A 16,740-nucleotide genomic window follows, 5' to 3' on the forward strand; every position below is an offset into this window, starting at 1 on the left:
TTGCTGTTGGGATTCAGCGATTCCCATCCATTTCCACTGGTGGCCTGACCTGAGGACAGAGAGGAGGCCATCTTTTGCCTTGTGTTCAGAGAAGCAGAGGAGGCAGGTCTGCCAAGAACGAGAGTGAGACAGACACACAGAAAGAAGCTGAGTAGAAGACTGAGGCCCAGAGAGCGAGAGCAGCCTGCCTGACTTCTCAGTGGCTTTCAAGGCCCTGGTTCTGGTTCTTCTGGAAGCCTGGCTGCCTCCTGCCCTTGAATTTCATGAGACATCTTTGAAGGTTTGTGTTCAATTACCCTCTTTTTTAAAAAAAAAAAAAAAAAAGATGGCTGGGCACAATGGCTCACGCCTGTAATCCCAGCACTTTGGGAGGCTGAGGTGGGCAGATCATTTGAGGCCAGGAGTTTGAGATCAGTCTGGCCAACATGGTGAAACCCTGTCTCTACTAAAAATACAAAAATTAGCTGGGTGTGGCAGCATGCACCTGTGGTCCCAGCTACTTGGGAGGCTGAGGTGGGAGGATCACTTGAGCCCAGGAGGTCAAGGCTGCAGTGAACCGAAATCTCGCCACGTCACTTCAGCCTGGGCGACAGAGCAAGATCTATCTCAAAAAAAGAAAAAGACATTCGTGAGTGGCTGTGCTCTAACCCTGAAAGTTAAGTTTAATTTTCCTGTTCTTTTTTTATTATTATACTTTAAGTTCTGGGATACATGTGCAGAACGTGCAGGTTTATTACATAGGTATACACGTGCCATGGTGGTTTGCTGCACCCATCAACCTGTCATCTACATTAGGTATTTCTCCTAATACTATCCCTCCCCTGGCCCCCCACCCCCCAACAGGCCCCAGTGTGTGATGTTCCCCTCCCTGTGTCCATGTGTTCTCATTGTTCAACTCCCAGTGATTTTCCTGTTCTTAAAAAAATCTTTTTCTGATTATAAGTACAGTCTGTGGCCATGCCACCCTGAATTTGCCTAATCTCATCTGATTGTAAATACATGCTCATTGTGGAAATTTTAATTCGCTTTCGTCTCATTATGAGACACATTTTCGTTATGTTTATATATCCTGAGAAGCATAAAATGAAAACCAAATCACCTGTAATGAAACGTGTACACACATTGGACAAAAGATATGTACACAAATGTTCATAGCAGTACTATTCATAAAGGCCCCAAACTGGAAATTGTCCAAATGCCTGTCAACAGGAAAGTGGGGAAATAAATCAGGGGGTATTCACACACTGGAACATGACACAGAATTATCTACAATTGCATGCAACAATATGGATCAATCTTATGTGATAGTGAGCAAAAGAAGCAAGACACAAAAGTGCAAAGTTCATTATTCCATTCATAAATAACACAAAAACAGGCAAAACTAATGTATGCTGTTAGATGCTAGGACAGTGGTTACATTTGGGGGGTGACAGTGACTAAAGGGAGCTCAAGGAGGAGCATCTAGGATGCTGATCATGTTTTGTTTTTTGATTTGGGTGCTGGTGACACGAATGGATTCACCCTGTGAAAATTCATCAAGCTATCTATGCGTGTAAGTGCATTCTTCTGCCGGGCACGGTGGCTCATGCCTGTAATCTCAGCACTTTGGGAGGCCAAGACAGTTGGATAACCTGAGGTCAGGAGTTTGAGACCAGCCTGGCCAACATGGTGAAACCCTGTCTCTACTAAAAATACAAAAATTAGCCAGGCATGGTGGTGGGCGCCTGTAATCCCAGCTACTTGGGAGGCTGAGGCAGGAGAATCGCTTGAACCTGGGAGGCAGAGGCTGCGGTGAGCCGAGATCGTGCCACTGCACTCCAGCCTGGGTAACAGAGCGAGACTCTGTCAAAAAAAAAAAAAAATGCACTCTTCTTTATGAATGTTATATTTCAAAAACACTAAAAATATAGCCAGGCGGCTGGGCACCGTGGCTCACGCCTGTAATCCTAGCACTTTGGGAGGCCGAGGTGGGTGAATCACCTGAGGTCAGGAGTTCGAGATCAGCTTGGCCAACATGGCGAAACCCCGTCTCTACTACAAATACAAAAATTGGCTGAGTGTGGTGGTGCCAGCCTGTAATCCCAGTTACTCAGGAAGCTGAGGCAGGAGAATCGCTTGAATCTGGGAGGCGGAGGTTGCAGTGAACGGAGATTGTGCCACTGCACTCCAGCCTGGGTGACACAGCAAGACTCTGTCTCAAAAAAAAAAAAAAAGAAAATAGTCTATAATTCCAATATTGATAATAATGGGAGTTGGGGGAGGTGTGGAGGGGGATTAACTTTTTTTTTTTTTAGACGGAGTCTAACTCTGTCACCCAGGCTGGAGTGCAGTGGCACAATCTCGGCTCACTGCGACCTCTGCTTTCCAGGTTCAAGCGATTCTCCTGCCTCGGCATCTCAAGTAGCTGGGACTATAGGTGCCCGCCACCACACCTGGCTAATATTTTTTGTATTTTTAGTAGAGACAGGGTTTCACTATGTTGGCCAGGCTGGTCTTGAACTCCTGACCTCGTGATCTGCCCGCCTTGGCCTCCCGAAGTGCTGTGATTACAGGCGTGAGCCACTGTGCCCAGCGGGGGGATTAACTTTTAAACTTTCTCTTTTTCTTTCCTTCCTCCAGAAGATGGCTCTGGTCTGGCTTATGCTGCTGGTGTTTGCTTTTTTGGCGTTTTACTATCATTTCCCTCACTGCTACTATTATATGTATCTATTTTCATCTTTATGAAACATCTCCAAACTATCTATATTATCAGTTCTGCTGGAATCTGAGTTATTCAAATTGATCAGAAGAACACATTTTTGTTTAGAGTCAGGGCTGAGAGCCAAGTCCTGGCTTGCTGCTTCTGCCATGTCCCCATCAGCAGCTTTGGACCTGCAGCCCCAAGTGGCCTTGTCAGTGATCATATTTCAAGTGCCGGGGCTGGCTCAGCAGTGTGGAGGAGGAGGATGACAGCCAACGACTGGCTTCCTAGTCTGAAGCCCCAAAGAACAGTATCACTCCCAACTCCCAGGATACCTGAGCTTTCATGATGTGCCCCACCTGATTCTCTATATCCTTTCCCTAGTGCCTTAAACTCCAGGTACCTACCCACTGTGCATGCACACACACACATGCACACACACCCACACACACACACACGTGCACCCCTTGTCTCCTTTCTTGTGAACCCCAGTGAGGTCTTCTTTTCTGAAGCAGGGTCTCACTCTGTCACCCAGGCTAGAGTGCAGTGGCACAAAAATGGCTCAGTGCAGCCTCGATCTCCCAGGCTCAAGCAATTCTCTCACTTCAGCCTCCAGAATATATGGGGTCACAGGTGTGCACCACCACACTTGGATAACTTATTTTTTTAGAGATGGGGTCTCACTATGTTGCCCAGGCTGGTCTCCAACTCTTGGGCTCAAGCGATCCTCCCACCTCAGCCTCTCAAAGTGCCGGAATCACAGGCGTAAACCACCATGCCCACAGCACACATTTTATACTGATATTGCTCACTTGAAAGTCCATCTTCCCCTCTATTCATTCTTTCATTCATTCATTCATTCATTCATTCATTCTCATTTGGTCATTCAACAAATGCATTTTTTTTTTTTTTTGAGACAGAGTCTCACTCTGTTGCCAGACTGGAGTCCAGTGGTGCGATCTCGGCTCACTGCAACCTCCGACTCCCTGGTTCAAGTGATTCTCCTGCCTCAGCCTCCTGAGTAGCTGGGATTACAGGCACGCACCACCATGTCCAGCTAATTTTTTTGTATTTTTAGTAGAGACAGGGTTTCGCCATGCTGGCCAGGTTGGTCTCGATCTGCTGACCTCGTGATCTGCCTGCCTTGGCCTCCCAAAGTGTTGGGATTACAAGCATGAGCCACTGCGCCCAGCCAACAAATGCATTTATTGTACCTCCTTTGTGCCAGATGCAGTTTGTTGAAAGCAAAGTGCAGCGAGCAAGACATACCCTTCTGGATCTATCCTTGTGGAGCTCACAATCTAGCACAGGAGGCTAACATCAATTAATTGACCACACATATAACTTTATAGTTACAATTGTGAAGGAAAACTACAGGGTAATTTAAGAGGGAGTAAGCAGAAGAAACTAACTGGACTGGAAGAAGAGAGGGGGAAGTCAGGGAAGGTCTCCCTGTGGAAGTGACAAGCAGGTTGATACCTGAAGGATGAATGGATGTTAACCAAATGAAGAGGGAGAACATTCCAGGACAAGGGAATGGGAGGTGGTACTTTCTTTGTTTTGTTTTGTTTCGTTTTGTTTTTGAGACAGGGTTTCACTCTGTCATCCAGGCTGGAGTGCAGTGGTGCAAGCTGGGCTCACTGCAACCTTTACCTCGTGGGTTCAAGCGATCCTCCCCACCTCAGCCCCCCAAGTAGCTGGGACCACAGGTGTGCACCATCACGCCCAGCTAAGTTTTTGTATTTGAAGTAGAGACGGGGGTTTCACCATGTTGCCCAGGCTAGTCTCGAACTTTTGAGCTCAAGCAATCCACCCGCCTTGGCCACCCAAAGTGCTGGAATTACAGGCATGAGCCACCATGTCCAGCTTACCTTTTTCTTACCTGTAAAATGGAAGAATATCTAGTGGAATTGATCCTTTTTCTCTTTTTAAAAACTTTTTACGGCCAGGCATGGTGGCTCACGCCTGTAATTCCAGCACTTTGGGAGGCCGAGGCGGGTGGATCACTTGAGGTCAGGAGTTCAAGACCAGCCTGGCCAACATGGTAAAACCCTGTCTCTACTAAAAATACAATTAGCTGGGCATGGTAGTGCAGGTCTGTAATCCCAGCTACTTGGGAGGCTGAGGCAGGAGAATCACTTGAACCCGGGAGGTGGAGGTTGCAGTAAGCCGAGATTGCACCATTGCACTCCAGCCTGGGCAACAAGAGCAAAACTCTGTCTCAAAAAAAAAAAAAAAAAAAAAACAAGGCTCTGTGCAGTGGCTCGTGCCTGTAATCCCAGCACTTTGGGAGGCTGAGACGGGCGGATCACGAGGTCAGGAGTCCAAGACCATCCTGGCCAACATGGTGAAACTCCGTCTCTACTAAAATACAAAAAAATTAGCCAGGCGTGGTGGTGCGTGCCTGTAGTCTCAGCTACTCGGGAGGCTGAGGCAGAGGAATCACTCGAACCCAGGAGGTGGAGATTGCAGTGAGCTGAGATCGTGCCACTGCACTCCAGCCTGGCGACAGAGTGAGACTCCGTCTCAAAAAAAAAAAAAAAAAAAAAAGAATAAGAAAACCTTTTTACCTGGGAGCACAGACTGAAGTTACCTTGAAAATACACTCCTGGAACTAATCCTTTACAGACATCATTCAATCCTTACAAACCTGAGGTAGTCAGGTATGACTCTGGATATAAAAGTCTTCTAAGAGAGCAAGGTCCCACAGTTGGTTCAGTGATGAAGCTGGGATTCAACCCTGGGCTTGCCTGCAAGGCCTTGAGGGGTTACTCTGTCCCTCCAAATTAAAACCCTGGAGTTGGAAGAGAACTGGCATCAATCTAGCAGCTTATGTTGAGCACCAACTCCATGGCAGCTCGGCCTGACTTTATCTCAGCCTCCCATCACAACCTCCCTCTCCCTGTGCCAACATATGGTGCATCTGTGCTGGGGACTGACACCAAAACGTTCTTCCTGCTCACTCCCTACTCCTCATCTCCTTTTCCTAGTCAGGCAACTGAACCAAGTGCTTTGGTGCATTATTAAATTTCATCCTCACAACCTTCTGAGGGAGACCCCATTTTGCAGGTGGGGACACTGAGGGCTTACAACTGGTGAGTGGTGGAGAGCAGGGTTTTGTTTTGTTTTGTTTTGAGATGGGGTCTTACTCTGTGGCCCAGGCTGGAGTGCAATGGCACGATCTCGGCTCACTGCAGCCTCCATCTCTCGGGATCATGCGATTCTCCTGCCTCAGCCTCCCGAGTAGCTGGGACCACAGGCATGTGCCACCACGCCCGGCTAATTTTTGTATTTTTAGTAGAGACAGGGTTTCACCATGTTTGTCAGGCTGGTCTCGAACTCCTGACCTCAAATGGTCCACCTGCCTCGGCCTCCCAAACTGCTGAGATTACAGGCATGAGCCACCATGCCCAGCCCAGGAGCAGGGTTTAATGAATCCAAACTATAGTCTGGTGATACACAGACAGCAGCAAACTCAACCACCAGTCTGCTGCCTGCCTCTCAGTAGGTCAAGGGATGGGCAGTGTCACCACAAGGGTGACTTTCTGTCTTTCAAAACCTGTCATCTAATGCTTCACTTCTTTACTATTTCAGTACCTTTTTGAAATCTTAAAATACATCGCAAGTTCCCATTCCTTCCTTCAAGATGCACTGATCTAACCCAACTCCCTTCATAGGTGGGGAAACAGGTACTGGCAATTGTACAAGATAGCGAGGGGCCACTGGATCCAGACCCCACAGCTTTCAACTCCCAGGCTCCAAATAAACCCCTCACACACGGCTAACCCCATGTCCATGTCATTTTCCCTTTCTCCAAATCCTAATCCTACCTATCCGAGTAGTTGGGACTACAGGTGCAATAGTTGGGCGCCTGTAATCCCAACTATTTGAGGTTTGTAGAGAAAGCTGGCTATGCCGTTAATTAGACCTTGGCCTTGTCACTTAACCTCCTTGGGCTCTGTTAGCAAACACCCAACCTACTCTAAAGCAGAAGACCGCTTTCTAATGCTCTGAAATGGTTAGAAATGTCCCCGTCTTGTGACTGTCAGTTAATTTTATCAAGTCCCTCTCCTTTGGACTTGAGTATCGTTTTTTGAGACAGGGTCTCACTCTGTCACCCAGGCTGGAGTGCAGTGGTGTGATCACGGCTCACTGTAGCCTCGACCTTCCAGGCTCAGGTGATCCTCCCACTTCAGCCTCCCAGGTAGCTAGGACTACAGGTGCACTCCACCCTGGCCAATTTTTTGTTTTGCCATATTGTGCAGGCTGGTCTCGAATACCTGGGCTCAAGCGATCCACCTGCCTAGGCCCCTCAAAGTGCTGGGATGACAGGCGAGCCACTGCGCTCAGCCTTGAGTAACATTTTTAAGTATGTTAATATTTACCAACTGCTGTTCACAGTGGCAGCTTTCTTTGAACATGAAGGCATCACTGATGCAATAAGAGAAAATATTTGCAGTCAGGCCGGGGACAGTGGCTCACACTTGTAATCCCAGCACTTTGGGAGGCCAAGGCGGGCAGATTATCTGAGGTCAGGAGTTTGAGATCAGCCTGACCAACATGGTGAAACCCCATCTCTAGTAAAAAAAAAAAAAAAAATACAAAAATTAGCCAGGCATGGTGGTAGGCGCCTGTAATCCCAACTACTGGGAGGCTGAAGCAGGAGAATTGCTTGAACCCGGGAGGCAGAGGTTGCAGTGAGCCCAGATCATGCCACTGCACTCCAGCCTGGACGACAGAGCGAGACTCTGTCTCAAAAAAAAAAAAAAAAAAAGAAAAGAAAAAGAAAAAAGAAAAAAAATATTTGCAGTCTAGGGGTTCAGGAGATAGGTTCCAAAGATCCCTTTAAAGCTCCTAAGTTCCTTGGTATTCTGGAGCTCACTCTTCACACTTCTGGTGAGCGCCATGCTCTTAGGAATTGCTATTTTTTTTTTTGAGACAAGAGTCTTGCCGTTGCCCAGGCTAGAGTGCAGTGGGGCGATCTCAGCTCACTACAACCTCTGCCTCCCGCGTCTGAGCAATTCTCCTGCCTCAGCCTCCTCAGTAGCTGGGACTGCAGGCACGCGCCACCACGCCCGGCTAATTTTTGTACTTTTAGTAGAAACGAGGCTTCACCACGTTGGCGAGGCTGGTCTTGAACTCCTGACCTCAGGTGATCCATCTGCCTCGGCCTCCCAAAGTGCTGGGATCACAGGTGTGAGCCACTGTGCCCGGCCGGAATTGCTTTCATCTGAACCTCCTAGTGTGGTTGTAAGGCAGGGACCCCTTTGCTGTGCAATCCCACCATTACCACTTGCACACTTTACGCAGCAGCCCACATCTCCTGCCACCTGCCTTCTCAAGCTATGTCCAGGCAGCACAGGCCCTCTATCGACTGGGCAGGGAGTTACAGCCAAACCGTTCTTTCCCTTTGTTGCCGCAGTTTCAATCCTAATTCCACTGGTATTTGGAGGAGCTTTGTTCCTTCTCACGTTTTCTACAGAAGAGATCTGCTAAGGCTTGTATATTGGCCTATTCGTTGTTACCACTTAACATGCCACATAATTTGTTTATCATCCAATGAATCCCAAGTACCTAGAACAGTGCCCGACACAAAGGTGGCCAATAATTTGTTAACGCATCTCAGGGAAACTGCAAGGGGTACTGAAGAAGCTGCACTAACCCGGTAAAAGCTCAAACCCACAAGATTTCCACCTTGCACATTCACTCAGCTGTAGCTCTTCAGTAAGTCAGGCAATGGCATTACCTGTTACAATGTCAACAATTAACCTAGATTTTTTTTAAACAAGTGAACGCTCTTGAATCCAGGAACAGGGGTTGGCAATCTTTTTCCATAAAGAGCAAAGCAGTAAATATTTTAGGCTTCGCAGGCCACATTATCTCTGTGCACAAGGGTGCATTTATATACATAATACATAAGTTAGGCATATGGCTGTGAAACAAGAACATTTTATATGGACAGAAATTTGTATTTCAATTTTCAGATGGCATAAAATATTCTTTCAACTATTTAAAAATGTAGGAACCATATAGTTCACAGACTGTACAAAAACAGCCAGCAGATGGCTGGACACAGTGGCTCAGGCCTGTAATCCCAGCACTTTGGGAGGCAGAGGCGGTGTATCACCTGAGGTCAGGAGGTCCAGACCAGCCTGGCCAACATGGTGAAATCCCATCTCTACTAAAAATAAAATTCTGAGATTGCTGTTTCCCTGCACTAGACGTGAATGGGGGAGTTGATCGATTGTAAAAATCACGTGAGGCTGGGCGTGGTGGCTCATGCCTGTAATCCCAACACTTTGGGAGGCCGAGGCAGGTGGATCTCAAGGTCAGGAGTTTGAGACCAGCCTGGGCAACATGGTGAAACGCCGTCTTTACTAAAAATACAAAAATTAGCTGGGTGTGGTGGGGGGCGCCTGTAATCTCAGCTACTCAGGAGGCTGAGGCAAGAGAATTGCTTGAACCCAGGAGTCGGAGGTTGCAGTGAGCCAAGATTGTACCACTGCACTCCAGCCTGGGCAACAGAGCCAGACTCCGTCTCAAAATAAATAAATACATAAAAAATAATAAAATAAAATTTACAGAATCAGTCCCTTACACTAAACACACTTCAAGCACATGGTAGCCAGAGAACATTTCTATCATTGCAGAAAGTTCTACTGGATAGTGTTGTTATTAGATTTGGCAGGGAAGGGAGAATTCAGTACTTGACAAACCACAATACAACAGCAATTAAAACGAAAGGCCTCACATATTTATTACTGAACCCAGCCAACCAACGTGTTCATAACAGATTCAGAGAGGAAAACATGTCGAAATCTCCAGCTAGTGGTGACATTTTCAGCTTGATATGGTAACATGATCGTGACCTTCAGACAGCATAAATATGTGTGCCATCTCATGTGCAATTCCTTACAGACCCAGCTTGGTTCTTCTCCAATGTCTCCTTTTGGAGTTGTACCTACACAGAAAAAAATGTCAAGTTACAAAGGCAGTCTGACAGCAATGTAGCTGTTCCCATTCACATAACCTTTTAGGTACCACAAAATACAAAAGGTACTGCTTTTCTCTCCTTTAACAAGTTTGGAGTTCTTTCTGGAGAGTAAAAAAAATGATTCCCTACGTGTTTAAAAACTAGCCAAGTTTTATCCTCTCAAAATAATTTCAAGGCTAGGCTCTTAACTGGGATCAGAGTAGTGGTGAAGCCCACTCTCTCCAAGTTTACCTGCACCCACTTTTGATTCAATGGACCTGGAGGTATACATACTCTGAACCCCCTCATAATGGGTCACAAACACATAAAAGCTCCCGCATATTTTTTTTGAGACAGAGTCGCCTCCCACCCCCACCCCCCACCACACCACCCAGCTAATTTTTGTGTTTTTAGTAGAGGCGGGGTTTCACCATGTTGGCCAGGCTGGTCTCGAACTCCTGACTTCAAGATCCACCCGCCTCGGCCTCCCAAAGAGTTCAGATTACAGGCATGAGCGACTGCACCTGGCCTCGCATTATCTTTACAATCGATCAACTACTCCATTCACCTCTAGTGCAGGGAAACAGCAATCCCAGAATTGTCCATGTCAATCTGTCATGATTTTACCCTCATAAAGGCAAAATCAAAAATGATTAACACAGCTTTTCTTTCAGCAGGATAATGGCAGTACTTCCACAAAATGAAGCACTGTAATTGCAGCCTGCTTTCAAAGACATTTTTAACGCTGGAAGATAGATAAGACAATGAAAATCATTCCATTGGGTCAATTATCTGGGTCAAGGGTATATAATCTTACATACAAAATACCTTCCCAATTCTAGGAGACCACAGAGTTTAAGAGCAGGTTATTTATTGAACTAGGCATTGAGTTTTACATACATTTTTCTTTTTTTGAGACAGGGTCACACTGTTGCCCAGGCTGCAGTGCAGTGGCCGGATCACAGCTCACTGCAGCCTGTGAACTCCTGGGCTCAAGTGATCCTCCCACTTCAGCCTCCTAAATAGTTAGGACTACAAGCATGTGCCACCAAATCCAGCTAATTTACTTTTTTGGTAAAGATGGACGGGGGTGGTCTCCCTATGTTGCCCAGGCTGGTCTCAAATTCCTGGCCTCAAGCAATCCTCCTGCGTTGGCCTCTCCCAAAGTGCTGGGATTATAGGTATGAAGCACTGTGCCTGGTTTATATATACTTCTTTCACTCTTCACAAGCAGGTCCCACCATCAGGCAGGACACAGAGAAACCCACGATCAAGTAGATGTATCAAATAATAAAGGACAGTGTCTAGCATCCAGTAAACGAATGATAAGCAATTAACTAGCCCATAACATTACAATGGGTGGCAATTTTCACATCTAACTGGCTAAATGAACCAAGGAAATAGGCCCTCAACGTTAGCCCTAAGAAGCCACACTTTTAAGTCTTCTTAGCAAACCAATCCCACTAGCTTTGCCATACAAGTCGAATCAAGTTCTGGCTGGGCGCGGTGGCTCATGCCTTTAATCCCAGCATGTTGGGAGGCCGAGGCGGGTGGATCACGAGGTCAGGAGTTCATGACCAGCCTGGCCAAGATGGTGAAACCCCGTCTCTAGTAAAAATACAAAAATTAGCCAGGTGTGGTGGCAGGCACCTGTAATGCCAGCTACATGGGAGGCTGAGGCAAGAGAATCGCTTGAACTCAGGAGGCAGAGGTTGCGGTGAGCCAAGATCACACCATTGCACTCCAGCCTGGGCAATGAGAGCAAAACTCCGTCTCAAAAAAAAAAAAAAAAAAGTGCTTTGACTAGCCTGGGCAACGTGGCGAAACCCCATCTCTACAACAGGTACACAAATTAGCCAGGCATGGTGGTGAACACCTGTAGTCCCAGCTACTCAGGAGTAGGCTGAGGTGGGAGGGTTGCACCACTGCACTCAGCCTGGGTGAGAGAGCGACTGCTGAACCTCGGGCAACTCTCGCTGATTCTTGCTTATTTTTCCTCCCTTCAAAACCTGTCTCAAGGCCCATCAGGTCCAAAGAGCGATGGGCTGAAAAAGCCATGCAGGAGACTGAGTTTCAGGCCTAGCTTTCCCTGGAGTTAGTCTAGATGACCTTGGAGGTCCTTCATAGCAATTCTAGTAATGTTTTTCCTTTGAGATCAACTACTTCTGCAGTAGAGGACAGTTTTCCAATCTTTTCTAGTCTCTTTTTAGAAAAGAGAAACATCTAAAAAACTGCGCTAGGTGTGATGGCTCACGCCTGTAATCTCTGCACTTTGGTAGGGTGAGACAGGAGGATTGCTTGAGCTCAGGAGTTCAAGACCAGCCTGGGCAACACAGAGAGACCCCATCTCTACAAAAAATTTAAAAATTAGCCAGGTGTGGTGGCGTGTGCCTGTAGTCCCAGCTACTCAGAGAGATGAGGTGGGAGGGTCACTCCAGCCTGGTAGGTAGAGGCTGCGGTGATAGTGTCAATGCAGCATGTAAAACAGAACAAGATCCTGTCTCAAAAAACAAAAACAAAGGCCAGGCACAATGGCTTATGCCTGTAATCCCAGCACTTTGGGAAGCCAAGAGGGGCAGATCACTTGAGCTCAGGAGTTTGAGACCAGCCTGGCCAATATAGTGAAATCCCATCTCTACTAAAAATACAAAACTTAGCTGGGCGTGGTGACACATGCCTGTAGTCCCAGCTACTCTGAAGGCTGAGGCATAAGAATCACTTGAACCTGGGAGGCAGAGGTTGCAGTGAGCCGAGATTGTGCCACTGCACTCCAGCCTGGGCAAGAGCGAGACTCCGTCTCAAAAAATAAAAAACAAAATACAAAAACAAAAAGCCTAAAAATACTGACTGGGTCTTCCCCACCAGGATGTGTATAAGACAGCCTTCCACATTATGACCTAGCTCAGACTGAAGATGACCAGGAAATTAACAAGTATTGGAGAATTATCTGCCCATAAGCCCAGATGTGGGCTGGATGCAGTGCAGAAACAAAGGAAGTATGTTTTTAAAAAGGAATTTGAGAATGCTGTCAGAGGGTGGATTGGATTGCATGCAATTTTAATCATGTATTTATACTCAAAAAGTAACCCTGGCCAGGCACAGTGGCTCCTACATTTAGCAAAATACAAGCAGTATGATGGAGGTCTTACCTGATTTTATTTCCAGTTTTCATCCGAATCCACTGGGGAATGGGACGATTTTGCTTTTGTTTCTTGGCCAGGAATCGCTTAATCCTGAAAGTCTTGTGAGAAGACTGGGAAGAAAATGCAATCAATTTAGACAATGATATTAGAGCCTGCCCGAATGATTCAAAGTCAAGAACTCCTTCAAACCAACATTTGAGTGCTTAACACATACCCCAGCCCCAAAATCTTCTCAACGCTAAGCCATCAAGCCAAGCAAGTCTCTGACCCTCACAACTTCTCTGGGGGCAGATACCACAGTTTTCCATCGTTCAAATAAAGTTAGTGGAATCAGGAGGTTAAGAAACATGCACAAAATCAGAGCATCAATGTGCAGAACCAGGATTCAAACCCAGGTCCTTTCTGCTCCACAGCCAGAGGCTACCTTTCAATTTACCCTGCGGTCCCCCAGGGACTCAGCCGACCACATTGGGAATGGCTAAGGAATCTGACTTCCTGGGAAGAACACAGCTTTGAGTCAAACAGAACCACCTACCTATCATTTGCAAGTCAACGAATCTCAGTGCTCTACTTTGTAAAACAGGGGTACATACTTTTCAAGTGTCATTGGGAGGGTAATTAAGACTTAGGGAAAGTCCCTGACATTCAGAAGATCTAACCTACTCACCATTTCGGTATTAATCCTAACTCTATCCCTACTGCTAAATTTCACTGCCTAAAAAAATAAACTTTTAAATTTAAAAATAAATGAAATGTCACTTTTCCAAGGATGACTGTCTCAATTTCTAGTTGCATCTTTTGGCTTTCATCTAAGGCCAACCCCAATACTCCCCCAAATCTACAGAATAATCTTGCAAAATTGGCACGGATGCAGGTTTAATGCCTGGCCAACCTGGACGAACATACCCTTGCATAATAATGGCAGCCAACACAAAGAAGGCAAAGATTACACCCCGCCCCCCATCCACAGTAGCAGTTGTAAATTTTGTCAAGTAATAAACTACTACTTGACAAGTAATAAAATACCAGTTCTTATCGCCTCCATATCTAGAAATCAACATTTTACATTTCCCAGTAAAGAGTGACTGGTTCGCTGCTGCCATTTACTAAGAAGGCCAGAATGACACACAGGTTCACAAAACACCCCTTGTTCTAGGCGCTTCCACGGGGTGACGCTCAAGTCTCTGAATAAACGTCCTCTAAACAAAAGTCCTGGGATCTAAAAATGTGGTTCGCTTCTCCACGCCAAGCTAAACCCTTTTAGAAAACCAGTAGCCCACATTACCCTCCTGATTACCCTCCACGTTGCGCATGCCACGGGCAGCCCACAGTCAGGCCACGATTTCGGGGTGGACTCTGGTTCTGGAGGCTGCCACCTCCCACCCCCCGCCTCCAGAACCAGAGTTCGCTACAAGCGAAGGGAAACCGGAATTCCTGCCCGACTCGGCAGCGGCCGGGCAAAGAGCGAGCCCCCTTGGATCCGCGGCCGCAGCGCAGCCCGTCCCTCTCCAGGTTGCTCGCTGGCTCACTAGCTTCCCTCCAGGCCACGAAAGACAACAGTGGCCGAACTGGATCTTTGCTTGAAAAAGCCTTTAAAAGGCTCCCGCCCCTCGACGCTCCGCGGGGTCCAGGCATTTCGTGGCAGCGGCCTCGGGTTTTGGGAAGCCACCCTGGGGCCGATGGGGGCCGATGGACTTACCATGGCGAGAAGCGGAGTCAAGAACACACCACGATGGCGGAGAAAGGAAGAGAGGGGGGAAGGTGGCGGAAGAACGAGATTAGAAGGCGCCTCTGATGGGCGGAGCTTAGGAGGTGACGCTATGCACCGACCGCCTCTTCTAGTCCTTTCTCTGCCTACCGGTGTGCTCCCGTGGCGCCGTGGGAAAGCGCGCTGGTTCCTGCCGAATGCAGTTAGCTTTGCTACGCTTCCCTAAGTGGGTTCCCCCAGGGGCCCGGCAGTGTGCTAGGAGCACCCTGCTTCGTAAGTGAGGTAGACAGCCTGTGATAAATGCCAAAGTAGAAGCTCCTTCGAAAACCTAAGGAGCCGATTGGGCGGGACTAACCCTAAGGGAGGGCAGGGGAAGCGACCGTCACCTCCGGGCGCCGGGGACTGGGAACGCCGGGTCGGAGCTGGGCAGGCGGAGAGTAAGTGCCATTTTCCCAGAGGGCTACGAGTCATTTCGGCCTGGCTGGGAAGTGTGGGAAGGGACAGTCGTGTTGGAGGAAGCAGGAGAAGTTGGAGGGGGTTGGACCACGTGGACGCTTATGTAAGCCTAGGGGTTTTCGACTAGGCGAAAGGTTGCCAATCAAAGATTTCAATTCAGAAAGTTAGGGACAGAACCTCTTCCTTGGCTGCTAGGAAGTCCAGCCTGACATTGTAGCCCGCCTTTGGCAAGATGTACAATAACATGCGTTTGGGATGCTAGTGTTCCCCGTTTTCATCCTTTTCCCCATTTAAAAGCAAAAACCTTTCCTTTTTGATGAGTAAATAAAATAAACATAAAAATAAGCTGGGCGTGGTGGCTAACGCTTGTAATCCCAGCACTTTGGGAGGCCTAGGCGGGCGGATTACTTGAAGCCAGGAGTTCGAGACCAGCCTGGCCAACATGATGAAACCCCGTCCCTACTAAAAATACAAAAAAACTAACCAGGCGTGGTGGTGGGCGCCTGTAATCTCAGCTACTCGGGAGGCTGAGACAGGAGAATCGCTTGAACCCGGGAGGCGGAGGTTGCAGTGAGCCGAGATTGGGCCACTACACTCCAGCCTGGGCAACAAGAGCGAAACTCCATCTCAAAAAAGAAAAAGTAAATAAATAAACGCAAAAACCTCCATGTATATTTGCAGTCACCTCAAGCATTTTTGCACCAACGAATTACAGCAAGGGTTTTTAACCTGGAGTCCACAAGGGTCCATGTATAGAATTCAGAGGATCCCATGAACTTGAATGGGAAAATACAACTTTATTTTCACCAAATTTAATGAAATTTAATGCTTTCTTTATTTACGAATGTAGGCGACAGACCACAGTGGCATTAGCAGTACTTGTGACTTGGTCACTAATAGAAATCATAGATGGCTTCATATTACATTACAGTTGATGCAGATGTCTCCAGATATTATTTACACACTCACTTCCTTTAAATTACATTAGTTATAAGTTCACAAATAGAACTATGTTAAGAAGGCCATATATTACTATAGCACACATTTCTTTCTTTTTTTTTTTTTCAAGACTGAGTCTCCCTTTATTGCCCAGGCTAGAGTGCAATGGCACAATCTTGGCTCACTGCAACCTCCGCCTCCCGGGTTCAAGTGATTCTCATGCCTCAGCCTCCCGAGTAGCTGGGATTACAGGCACGCGCTACCACGCCCAGCTAATTTTTGTATTTTTAGTAGAGACAGAGTTTCGCCATGTTGGCTAAGCTGGTCTCAAACTCCTGACCTCAAGTGATCCGCCCGCCTCGGCCTCCCAAAGTGTTGGGATTACTGGAGTGTGCTACCGTGCCCGGCCTAAAGTCACATTCTGAGGTCCTGGGGATTAGGGCTTCAACACATGAATTTTGGGGGAACATAATTTAGCTCATGACACCACCAGTCACCTTCTAAGGCCGAATTCAAATGCTGTCTCTTCCCCTTAGCTGGAAATCATCACCCCTTCAACACTGTTGGAATAGTTTATTCGTACCTTTCTTATGGCTCCTAGCACTATCTGTTCTGTTGCAATGCAAAAGGATGAAAGTAACAGTGGCTGCTGCTTATGGGGCTTGATAGTTACCATGTACCTGCATGTATTAATTCAAGCCTCACTGTGAGCTTACCATGTTTTACCAGTGACCTTTTGAACCCTCACCAGAATGCTGCAAGGTAAGTATGGTTAATCATCCTCATTTTACAGAAGAGGGAACTGCAGCAGGGACAGATTAAGTTGTATACCCAAGGTCAC

At 47.1% G+C, this 16,740-nt stretch overlaps 1 protein-coding gene and 1 non-coding gene across 2 annotated transcripts; both read right to left on the reverse strand.

The window, feature by feature from the left end:
• Nucleotides 1-9,412: 9,412 nt before the first annotated feature.
• On the reverse strand, nt 9,413-14,604 carry RPL39 (ribosomal protein L39). Its single transcript, XM_012499023.2, has 3 exons — nt 14,496-14,604; nt 12,803-12,906; nt 9,413-9,641 (listed from the first exon to the last, which is right to left on the reverse strand). Exons 1-3 carry the CDS (start codon nt 14,496-14,498, stop codon nt 9,593-9,595), a joined length of 156 nt encoding a protein of 51 aa, XP_012354477.1. The 5' UTR covers nt 14,499-14,604; the 3' UTR covers nt 9,413-9,592.
• LOC115833440 lies at nt 10,250-10,381 on the reverse strand. The gene has a single exon (XR_004028871.1). It is a non-coding gene; the product is annotated as a small nucleolar RNA SNORA69 (small nucleolar RNA).
• Nucleotides 14,605-16,740: the final 2,136 nt, after the last annotated feature.

The sequence above is a fragment of the Nomascus leucogenys genome, chromosome X (assembly GCF_006542625.1).
Source record: "Nomascus leucogenys isolate Asia chromosome X, Asia_NLE_v1, whole genome shotgun sequence".
NCBI classification, from domain to species: domain Eukaryota; kingdom Metazoa; phylum Chordata; class Mammalia; order Primates; family Hylobatidae; genus Nomascus; species Nomascus leucogenys.

Coding starts and splice junctions, on each gene's coding strand:
- RPL39 (XM_012499023.2), bottom strand. Junction 9,642..12,802: donor AAAACTGGAAATAAAATCAG/GTAAGACCTCCA, acceptor TTTTCTGTGTAG/GTACAACTCCAAAAGGAGAC.